The sequence below is a fragment of the Schistocerca americana genome, chromosome 1 (genome assembly GCF_021461395.2).
Source record: "Schistocerca americana isolate TAMUIC-IGC-003095 chromosome 1, iqSchAmer2.1, whole genome shotgun sequence".
NCBI lineage: Eukaryota > Metazoa > Arthropoda > Insecta > Orthoptera > Acrididae > Schistocerca > Schistocerca americana.
Window position 1 is genome coordinate 519,929,333 of NC_060119.1, and position 12,610 is coordinate 519,941,942.

Sequence of the window (12,610 nt, forward strand, 5' to 3'; positions counted from 1 at the left end):
CACGACAGCAGCAACCCCCAACAGTGACAATCTGGTAACATATTTCATGGTCCTGTAATGCTATAGATGTGTGTGCATTCACACTGACAGACTGCCTAGTGACAGAAGAAATATTGTCCTGGTTAACCCCAAAAATGGCTAAGAACATGACTTTAAATGACCAAGTTGACAATGATGACCACCAACCTTTCAAATGGAACTAGAAATGAATATCAAATCATACAAACGTAGAGCCCCTGGACTACATCTGCTTTCCAATGATAAAATTCTTTTCCTCACAGAGCAAACAGATATTATTATCCACCTTAAACACTTTGAGGAAGGATCACATTAAGATGACAGAAATGAAAAAGATATACATTATATCCACTTTAAAGAAATGTGAGCCAATTTATATAGACCGATATCCTTGTTAAACTTTGTGCATAAGATTTTGGACTATACGGTCAAAAACTGTTTAAATGGTATGCAGAACATTTTCAACTAGTACCCAATTTTCAACTAGGTTTCCAGCGTTGAAAGGGCAAAACGCATATGCTATTGAAATAATAATGCTATTGAAATAATAATGAACATCCATCTGTATTACTCCATGAATAAATAGTTAATGACATTTTAAACAGATTTAAATCATGTATATGACAAAGTCGTTTTATATATTATGGTTCAGAAAGTGAGAAACTTGCAACTTTCATTGGCAGCTTGGGTATCTGTTTCAGGAACCAGCCCAGTAATGTTTCTGGATCACAGCGCTATCGGACTGAGGACAAGAATGGGGCTGGCAGAAGGATCAGTTCTTTTGCCCCGTTTTTTAACATTTATACCGGTGACCTCCGATATAACTTGTCACACAGAATTAGAATACTCAGATATGGTCATGATCTGTATACTTATGCTCCTTAAGCTTCCTTAGAGGCCATTAAAAGTAATTTGAGCAAAACAATACACCACTTCAGACATTGGTTACAGGAGAATGGATTTACCATTACATCTAATAAGTCAGCAGTCAGTATAGACTCTTGACACAGATTCAGACTTTCAGGTTCCCTTTAAATGATGTGTTAAAGATCTAGGCCTTCATATAGAAACTATATTTTGATGGTCCCACCATTTGGCTCATATCAAGGACAGGTCTGAAAGCACTAGGAATATACTGCATGCCACGACAGGAAATGTATGGGGTATGAATCCTGTAATAGCTTTACATATGCATCACATGTTGCTATGACCTCAACTAGATTACATCTGCTCATCTAGGACGATTATTAGTGATTGGTTGTCTTAATAAACTTAAACAAAACAAAAAATATGAGAATAGAAGATTATTTTCTGAATACAAAATCACCTTGCTAAAAAAAACTTTGGGTCAAGAATCTTGGGAATCAGTTTATAGAGAGAGGGGAGTTGACATCAAATGGGAAGTATTTGTAAAAATTTTAACTAGACATATAGATATTACTATCCTGGCAAAGAAGATCAATGTAAATAAAAATAAACCACCAGTAGTAAAATGTGTAAAACTGGATGAAAAAACGAAAAGACTCAAAGAAGGAATGGAGTATATGTATAAGCTACACAGAGAAACCAGTCTTGATTTATATAAAGAGGCTTATAAAAAATATAAATGTGAGTATCGCAAGGAAGTAAGGAGAAGGAAAGTAGAACATATTAGCAAACAGATCAGAAATTCTGATTGTGTCTCAAAGTCGTGCTGGGCAGTAGTTAATGATATGAGGAACACTGATTCAAAAACTAAAATTAATAATATAGAGTTAAGTATACATAATGATAATTTTTCTGATCCTTACATAGTTAGCAATATATTTAATGATTACTTTATAGATGCTATTGAAAATGATACTTGCATGAAACAGGAGAGGCAGTTTAAATATGATAAGGAAAAGGAACGGGACTCTTGTAAGCTACCGACAGTAACCATCAAGGACGTAACACAGCTAATTGACAGCCTAAAAAATAAAAGATCAGCTGGATGGGATGAATTTTCTCCTTTTCTACTGAAAAAATGCAAGGGTGAGTTAGCCAGACCATTAGTCCATCCAATAAATTGTGTACTTGAAGAAGGTGTGTTTCCGAAGAAACTGAAACTTGCTATAGTTAAACCTTTATATAAAAAAGGGGAAAGAAAGCACCCACAGAACTACAGACTAGTTGTCTTAACCTCAGTGTTTGGTATATTAATTGAAAAAATAATGCTAGAAATCTTAATCAAGCACTATAATACGAATAACTCAATAGGAGATTTCCAACATGGCTTTGGAAGTGGTCGAAGTACCATATCTGCAGCAGTACAGTTTGACACTGTCTGATGGAGAAAATAAATGAGGGTTACAAAACAGCAGGAGTGTTTTTAGATCTTTCCAAAGCGTTTGACAGAGTCTATCATGGCGATCTTTTAAGTAAACTTGCTTGTAATGGTGTCAGTGGGAAACTGTTGCTTTTAATAGAATCTTACCTTAAAGATAGACAACAATGCACAGAAGTTGTGTATGATAATGGAGAGGTAATCGAAAAAGGAGATCAAAGATAAGAAATACAAATTTTGGTGTTTGTTTGCTACATGAATGATTTCCCAAATTATTAGACACCAGTCATCGTATTACTATGTATGCTGATGACACCTCTGGGGTTTGCTGGGCATGTAGTAATGATGGCCTAAATTCAGTGGTACAGAATTTTGTTGAAAAAGCCCAAACACATTTTGAAAAAGAAAACTTGAGGGTCAATATTAACAAAACTAATTTAATTTATTTTAAGACAAGTGGCTCAAATAAAAATACTGTTGTAAATGAGGACATTCAGGAAAATACCTGTTCAGAATGTAAATTTCTGGGGATATATATAGATGACAGACTTTCGTGGAATCAGCAAATAGATCATGTCTGTGGTAAAATAATATCTAGTCTGTATTTACTAAGGAGATCAGTTCAATATCTATCTTATGGGATTGTATTGTGGGGTGGGTATAGCCAATACTATATAAGAAGGGTATTTGTATTGCAGAAAAGAGTAATAAGAACTATGGCAAAAGTAAGACCCAGAACTTCATGCAAAACCTGTTTATTAATTTTAATATTATGACTATCTATGCAGTATATATGTTTCAATCAATATTATTAGTGAAAAAAGACTAAAAAGTGACAAACAGGTATATGGAAATCCACGATTACGATACAAGACATAAATCAGACTTTCATATGGTGAGCAGAAGATTGAATCTAACAACAAAAACCCCATTCATTAAGGGAGCAATATTTTATAATTCTCTGCCAAACAACCTGAAACAGCTATCTGGTAGAATTTTTAAAAATGAGTTTAAAAAATGGCTTATATTGAAGTGCCCATACAATATGGTGCTGACATGATTTGACCTCAGGGATGCTATGCTAAATATACTTAAATGATCTTTTGCTTAATAGCATGTAATCTACATATATTGTGTATCAATAATCTAAATGTAATTACTGTAACATTGCCCATGCATGTTAAATACATGTTTCGAGCTGTAAGATAAATAAATAAATGTTGTATGGTACAGCCTCTGCACAGCTGCTGTAGACACCTAACAGGTACCAATAACAAGCTATGTGATTATACATAGGAACTCTTGGATCTAGCCTGACAAACACGAAGCACGTGTGTGTGTGTGTGTGTGTGTGTGTGTGTGTGTGTGTGTGTGAGTGCGTGTGTGTGTGTGTGTGTGTGTGTGTGTGCGCGCGCGTGCTTGCATGCACGTATGTAAAGATGATCTTTCACACTGTTTGAAATTTGACTGTTAACTTGGGGGCTGACGTACTTCTTTCAGTATTACTCTAAGATGTATGTTTGATTTATAGTATTATTCTCCATGTAACTGACATTCTCTTTTTTTTTAAGTTTTAAGACACTGTAGATTTGGGCTGGCTGCAAGGGTACAACCACAGCACAGAAAAACACCACTGTGTGTCCTCTATCAGTACTTTCTAAGAGGTTATCAACACTAAATTCTCCAAAACAATTATCTTCCAGCAAAGTCTGCATAACGTTTCCCCTCATCCTCACAACACATGGGTCCCTCTCACCCTGGGGTCTGAGTGACCTAGGATTCTTTTCTAAACTTCCCCAATATATCCCTCAATCCTTTGTGACAAAAGAACTAATAGTTATTAAACCTTAAATTAGTATTATCACTTTTCAATGTACCTATCAGCAGAGCTGGAATTTTGCCTCTTGGAGGTAAGCACTGCTTGTCGGTTACATCCATTTGTAATTTTATAGTTTTCTGAAATGAATGTTTCAACACATACAATTAACATGTTACAGCTGTTTTCAGATGCTTTATCAAGCTTAATGTTTTCCTTCCAGTAGCCTGTAAACTGGTAGTGTGTGTGTGTGTGTGTGTGTGTGTGTGTTTTTCCTTTTCCATAACTGTAGCATAGCATTCAAAGACATGTTCAACAAAATATTCATTAACCTGAAGGACCTGGGACTTAATTCCATTCTTTTTACATATACAAGCTTCCCCTTTCACTTTACTGCTTATAAAGTAGTGTGACCTCCACCCACTTGTATCCATTCTATTTGAGTGATTTCTATGTGATATTCTGATAAGAACACTACTTCTGCTGACATCCCAGCTGTCCTTTCATCTTACTGAATTGGTATTAAAATTGCAAATTTGTTATTAATGACATTTCTGATGTTTCAACAGAAGATTCTCCATAGCCATTTCAACTGAGTATTTTTTCTACAGCTTTGGCTTTCAGACAAATTTACCCTAAAAAGGCCTAAAAAAAACATTGTTGGAACATCACGATTTTTCTTTCCACAGCCGTAGTCTTTGGAATGAACTTAGACACAACAGAACACATATTTGAGATGAAAACTGGTACAGTACAGCTCGACCAAAGTGGAATGTATATAATTCAGAAATCTACCCAAACAGTAAATATTTCAAACCTGATGCATTCAGTACACTTTTATATGATAATTTTTTGTGGAAAGCAGAATGTGCCTAGTGCAGAAACAGAATGCAAGTTTTAAGACTTAAATAATAATTCACCATATAAAGCAGAAACATTCTTATACAGTACTACGGTATTACAGTATACATTAGTTATTCGCAACTCTACAAGAACGCTGCTTTCTACCACAAAGATTTTACAGCCATGACAATGCTGTTAAGCGGCACAAAACCACGAAAAGGGTTCAGCAGAGCGTGGCGCTATGGGTGTGGATATTAAGCTGTGGCACTCTGTGCAATAATGAGCCAGTTACGCATAGTGTCAGTACATCAAGAGAAATGAGTTGTTCATCAGTGTTTCTTGTTTTCAATTAGCATTAAAACGTGCAGGCTCACACTGGAATATTGTTGCATACCTACGAACACTCTGCAGTAATCTCTGTAGTGAAAGAGGTGGGCGATGTTTCATTAAACAATGGTTTTACCTGGCAACATCAAGCATTTCAAAGAAATGCACTACCTGCATTATTTTCTGATGGTCGACCAGTAACACCGCAAGCGTGTGTCGCAAACTTTTAATGAAAAGATTAAGGTAACTGGGGCGAGTGAGAAAGACAACACTCTGTGCATGAAATAAATTGTGTTTCAAATGTGCTAAAACACACATTTATGACACTGTAGGAAACAAGGATAAGATATGGTATGAATGGATGAAAGGGGATGGAGTAGTGAAATGAAAGGCGAAGGAGATGGGAAATGAAGAAATTAACAAGATTATGTGGGAATGGTTCATCAGTGCTTGGGCAAAAAAGTTACTTTTGTCTGGTCTCATGTTGCACAGACACAGACACAGACACAGAATAGCTTGTAAATATGGAATTTAAGGCATCCACAGGATGGCTGGACAGTTTGTGGTGTTCTGCCTACTTATTTCTACGTTTGTTGTCCTCGGTGTTGACATACTGCATTGCTACACTGGTTGAAAAATGGGGTGTGGAAGTACAACATTGACCACTTTAAATAATGTAGCCAACAAGTGCACATTTGCATTTCACAGTACTTTACTTTCACTGTTCACAACCCCCCCCCCCCCCCCCCACCCAATAATACACAGTTATATGGCCAGTGCACTATTGTTTAACTTTTGATAAGCATCATTAATAGGTTGCAAGCGAACATCCACATACTGCTTCAATAGTTTACTATTGTACACCTACGAGCAGTAAAAACTTAACCCCACAGTTCAAAAGTCTTGCAGAATATTGCGGTATGTATTTAACAGACACTGTCATTGTTTTAGCAAAAGACCTAATTGTGTTACACTTATTTCACAGTTAATGTGTTGTTGTTCTAATCAACACAGGTTCTTGTCTGAAACTCGGCCATGGACTGACTGTCTCAGTACCAGAAATTGGGCCCTTATATATCCTCACAATAACAGGTGCTGAAACTACACATTGTTCAATGTTTAATTTACAGAAATTATAATTAAAACTTAACTCATTAAATTAACTGAATACATCGAAAAATTGGTTCTTTTTAACAGTTTCTTCTACAAGAGTTTGGCCAAATTATTTGTTTAAATAACAAATACTGTTACGCAAACAATACTTTTGACAAAATTGTTACTTTTGACCTCCAAATGTTTATAATTAGTACAGAATTTATATTTGTTTATAAGTCAACAATAGAATTTAAGTTACGAAACAATTACCGATTTCATCCCATAACAAAAGATACTAAGTGGGCACATTCAAAATAAATTAGAAACTCAATTACGCACATAAAACTAAGCACAAAATTAGATCTTTGGTTATATTCTTTAAAACTGACGGTCAACCTTTCCCTTTTATGAGATGTAGATTATACTCACTTATTTTAATGCTAATTAGTTAAAAAAAAAAAAAAGAAAATAAAAAAGAGGAATTTAAGGAAGCACATGGCAAAACAAGAGAGGAAGTAAAAATATCCCATCTTGCTCCACCACAAGTTTCGAAGCTAGGCACATTGTCATGTGAAATGAAGTGTATAGGGATGTTAAGAATGTGCAGGAAAGTGTAGTAAGAGAATTGGAGACAATAATATACAACCCTATTGTGAATTATGAGTGGAAAGGTGTGTCCAATGCCGATGAAATGGGACTGTTTTATTGCACACTGCCTTCACAATCTCTAGCAATTTGAGATAAAAAGAGCATCAGCAGAAAAATGCCCTAGGAAAGACTCACTTGTACTGCTGTGTGGAAACATGTTGGACAAAATGGAAAAGCAACTGGTGTCTGGATAGGTGGCAAATCACATTTTTTTTTCAAATAAAAAAGGTGTGAGTTCTTTCAATGCCACAATGAAAACAAGGAAACCTCATTTTCCTTGACAATGCAACCTGCCACCCAAACATCAAGTTAAATGTGACACTGGCTTTGTTTCCACACCATTCAACCAGCCTCGCACAACCTACAGACCGCAGGATTATCTACACATTCAGGTCCTATTACAGGTGATTACTGATGCAATCTCTAATTCTTAATGTTGAAGAAGCTGAAAGTGCACTTGCTCTTTAAAAGTCAGTTTCTGTCTTGGATGCAGTAAATTGGATTGGCAGTAAGGGAAATAAAGCCCAAAACTGTTACCAAGTGCTTCAACAAAGCAGGGTTTAGAGATCAAGAACAAGATGCTTCTGTTGCCACCAAAGCTCAACAAAATCCAGCAGTAATTGATGAATTAATTAAAATACAAAATATTTCATGTAGTGCAGATGACTGCCTTCGAAGTGATGACATTCTGTCAGCTCACTCTGCTCTTATTTCAGCAACAGATTTAATAGAAATACACAACACAGAAGATGATAAGGAAGAAACAAAGGAAGAAGATGAAGAAGAAGAAGAAGAAGAAGAAGAAGAAGAGCAAAATGCTGTCCCTAGAAAAATTAATTCACCTGAAGAAGCTATTGCACGAATAAACAATCTACAACACACACAAATTCTTCCTAGGTGTTGCAACCATCGTACAGTGCGAAAAAATGTGCAGGAAAAACAGTTTCAAACAGGAAATTCAAACAGGTTTCCCTCCTTGATATGTGGTGAAAAAATGTAAGGCAAATAAAAATAGAATAATATGTAAACACATACAACAAGATCAAAATTTAAAGTTAGAGCAAAAATACAGAAATGCTGTATTATTTATCAATTAGTGTGATGATCTGTGTTCTATTGTACAATATACAACAGATGATCATACACTGCGCAGGAGTGAAGGTACATATAAATATGTGCATAATTACAAATTTATACTTCTGTGCATGATATCTGGCACATTTTACTTAACCTAATGCATTTTGTTTAATCCAGAAACTTCTCCAATTTGAAAAATTACAGTTCCATTTTAAGCTAGTTTTACTGTGCTACAATCCCGTAGTGTACATTTTCTTCACTGTAGGATGGTATCTCCACATTGGTGTGGGGGTGTATATTCTCCACTTTTTGAAAGAATTCAGAAAATCAAAGTTGTGTTTGTGTGGGATCTAGTCTCAACAAGAAGCTCTCTCAAAACTTGATTGCAGAACTGGAACCATATGGTTTATTTCTCTTAACTCCAGTGAAAGAAACCAAACATACACTTTGACTTGGATTACTGAAAGTGGTTATATCTGGCTATGACTTGTTTTTGAGAAACCTAAACAAGACTGTTCTTCTTGGAGCATTCGCTAAATAATTTAAGGCCATATGCTTAGCATATACAACAAGTTTATGAAAAAGAGGAATTTGTCATGATTGTCTCAAACCATACAGAGTGGTTAATGGACTGGAATATTCAATATTGTAGCAAGCATTTTTCCACTCAGAACCTGTTCTGGAAAGATGTAACAGTGCCGCTGTACTATTAATCTCTCTCCTGTTTTTATATCTAAATTATCCTCTGGAAGCCACAATATGTTGTGTGGTAGAGGGTACACAGTGTACCTGTAGTAGTCCATTAACTTCTAACATATGGGACAGTGACAGTATAAGTGTCCCTCTACGAAATTTGAATAATTAAGGAGAAAAAGAGAACTCACCAAATACTACAAGTGTTGAGGTGTCAAAAAAATAATGAAAACTTCGCTAGCTTTCAGACAAAAACTTTTAGGGAGGCAACTGGTCAGTGAGATAGGAACGTAGGAGTAAAAGGAAGCAGACGCACATGACAGGAATGCGACAGAAGGGCACATGAGCCAGTGAGTTTGTGCTACACAATACGATGATGATGATAATGATGATGACAATATGGAGGAGTGGACTAGGAGGGTATTGCAGGGCAGAGAAAAGGGAGACTGGTAGAGGGCAGGTTAGCAGATACCGAGGGCCACAGGGATTATGGGAAGAAAGGGTGTGTTGCAAGAATAGCTTCAATCTATGTAGTTAATAAAAACTGGTGCTTTGGGAGAAGGGGAAAGAGTACAGATAGCAATGGTTGTGAAGCAGCCATTGAACTTGAGCATGTTGTGCTCAGCAGCATATACAGCCACTGGGTGAACAACTCTGCCCTTGGTCAGGTTTGATCCACACAAAATGCTGTGCAGAGAGCCTGACGCAACCTCTCTCACCCCAATATACCTTCTGAACTACAGTCCCACCATCATGTGTTCAGTCAAAACACTGTAACTGCACAGGTGTGTGTGTGTGTGTGTGTGTGTGTGTGTGTGTGTGTGTGTGTGGTGGGGGGGGGGGGGGGGCAGGCATGCTGCGTGTGCAGTTATGACTGTATGTACTGCAGCTTGATAAAGAAGGATTCATCTGAAAGTTAGTGAGGTTTTCATACTTCGTGTGCCTCTTGACGACTCAACACTTCTACTATTTGCTGAGTTGTCTCCACACTCCAAAATTATTTCCAAAAAAATGTTCAAATGTGTGTGAAATCTTATGGGACGTAACTGCTAAGGTCATCAGTCCCTAAGCTTACACACTACTTGAGCTAAATTATCCTAAGGACAAACACACACACCCATGCCCGAGGGAGGACTCGAACCTCCACCGGGACCAGCCGCACAGTCCACGACTGCAGCGCCTTAGACCGCTCGGCTGATCCCGTGCGGAAATTATTTCCATTCTGCCAGAACTTTCCTTATCATATCTCTATGAAATTTAATTCCTATAAGTTTACAATTCTTAATTCATATTTCTGATGCTATTGATAACAACAGTCATTCAGTGCACAAGATAAAGAGTTTATTTCCAGTCATTTATATACACAATATTTTAAGAGAAAAATAACAATTTAAGAGCTCATGGAAATAAAATTCTGACATCCATAAGTTCATTCCAATTCAGCTGATGAAGTTTCGAGTCATTCTCATTCTTCTCTGAATCTTCATTCTCAAGATAGAACCTTCCTTTTGGGGCCTCAAGATCAGATTCGCCAGCTGCACAACAGGAAATCAGTTATTAAATATATATAATTTAACCAACATAATCATAATTTTCTTTTAGGAGTGTAAAAACAGATTAACAAGATCTCTAACTTGTAAGAAACATTTTGAACAGAAATCATCAGCAGTAAGAAAAAGATTTCAACTGCAAAGTAAAAATTGGATAATTTCTTGAAGTCAAGCGTAGTGCTAAATGTGCAAAGAAATAGCAAAGCAAAGTGATCTCTGCCACTGTTTTCACAGAACATTGTGAATTTCATGTAATATTCATCAACTTGGAAACCTTCATACACTGTATCCTTGTACAGCTTCAATTGAACTCTAGTTCTTATATTACATGCCTATCTGCATGATTCCAAATCACACTAAAGCAATGATATTTACTTTAACACAAATCTACTGAGTTTAATTACTAAATTAAAAAAAAAAAATGTTTTATGCAAGAAACTGGGAAACTTCATTAGCAGCAAGAATTTTAGAAGGGCTGCTCTCTCATTTCTAGTAAAAATGGAATGTTCTCACTTTCAGAGTAACTGCAATCTCTGGGTTCATGAAATTATTTTCTGTTCCTGATTGTACTGTTCTCCAAAACTATTTTCTATAGAACAGCAGCCAACTTTGTCAATAATAAAGTACCTAGTAAATAGCATTTTCAATTCTGAAGAGCACATCACCTGATAATATCAGTTACTCATTTACTTTTTCAAGTTTAGAACTGTTAAAAGTGACAGACAAGGAAACCTTTTACAAAATTATCCCACTCATTTAACTATTTAAATCATCCATAACGAGATTTTCATTCTGCAACAGAGTGTGCGCTGATATGAAACTTCCTGGCAGATTAAAACTGTGTGCCAGACCAAGACTCGAACTTGGGACCCTTGCCTTCCACAGGCAAGTGCTTACCATCTGAGCTACCCAAGCACAACTCATGACCCGTCCTCACAGCCTTACTTCTGCCAGTACCTCATCTCCTACCTTCCAAACTTTACAGAAGCTCTCCTGCGAACCTTGCAGAGCTAGCACTCCTGAAAGAAAGGATATCAATAGTACTACCTTCTGTTGCATGTTGGACGCAATGTTGCCCTGTATTACAGAATAGGTGAAGCTTCGAGGAAATTATACCGACTGTGACATGTCATCGCACTGTATTTAGAAAGTGGATGCCCTCAAAGAAATAGCAAAAAATGTTCCGATACAGAGCAGAAAGGTTAAAGACAGGCATATAAGAATAACTGTTCCTACTTTTCTGATGTAGTGGACATCTTAACTTGACATAAACTTTACTTGTCAGTGTTTGCAAATGTTTTGTTATCTGCACAAAAGCCTCTGCTCATCACTCAGACTTTAGATGCTTTTGTTTCAGTTGTTATTCTTACCATGGAGAAATGAACTATTGAAATTATTAGCTTGGTACATAATTTTATAGCATTTTTGTTTTGCATGTTGGTATTCTGATTGCTATGGTTTTATTAATCAAGTGTCATTTTTTATTTATAGTTCACTGTTGCTATGTGAGTTTAGATATTGTCATTTTGTTATTTGGAGGCAGTGGCTGGAGCTGTGGGCTCTAGAGTTCCAAGGAGAGAAATTGTAAAATTTCTGATATATTCTTCAGTTTGAGTTCAATATATGGGTGACAGCAGCACAGGCAGCCATAATCATTTGTGTCTTGTATAGGAATAATTCCATTTGACAAAGCTTGGCAAGAAAATGGTTTTCTCATTTTAAGGAGAATCGTTTCGACATTAGTGACTCTCCACATTTAGAAGACCTTCAAGGTTTGACAAAATCGATTAAATGCATTAATTCACAATGATCCAACAAGAATCGGCAAATTTAATGAACTGTGATCATTCCACCATCGTTTGACATTTGCATGCAGTGGGGAAGATTCAAAAACCAGGTACATGAGTACAATCAGGTGTATGGGTACCTCATGTTCTAGGCCAAAATAACAAAAATCAGCAGGTGACCATATGTGCGTCTCTGCTTGCTCACAATCAACTGTCTCACGAACAGCGCCGACAATTCCTACCCTCTATTGTTACTGGTGATGACAAATGGCGTCTTTATGCTAGCACATGGAAAAGAAAGGAATGGTTGAGCCCAAAAAAAGAAGCACTTCCCCGTACAAAAACCTGCATGCACCAACAAAAGATAAAGCTATGAATCTGGTGGAACAGCAACAGCATGTTGTACTACAATCTGCTTTCCTGAGAAGTAACCATCATTGCTGACATTTAC

The 12,610-nt window shown here is 36.5% G+C and overlaps 1 protein-coding gene across 1 annotated transcript in view; it reads right to left on the reverse strand.

Moving 5' to 3' along the window:
• Window positions 1–10,141: 10,141 nt before the first annotated feature.
• The window catches only part of LOC124605310, a 66,869-nt gene continuing 64,400 nt past the window's right edge, over window positions 10,142–12,610 (reverse strand). The window contains exon 4 of the mRNA XM_047136897.1: window positions 10,142–10,357. Within this exon, the coding sequence (XP_046992853.1) occupies window positions 10,221–10,357 (137 nt within the window). The 3' untranslated portion in view covers window positions 10,142–10,220. The remainder of the gene's footprint in view (window positions 10,358–12,610) is intronic.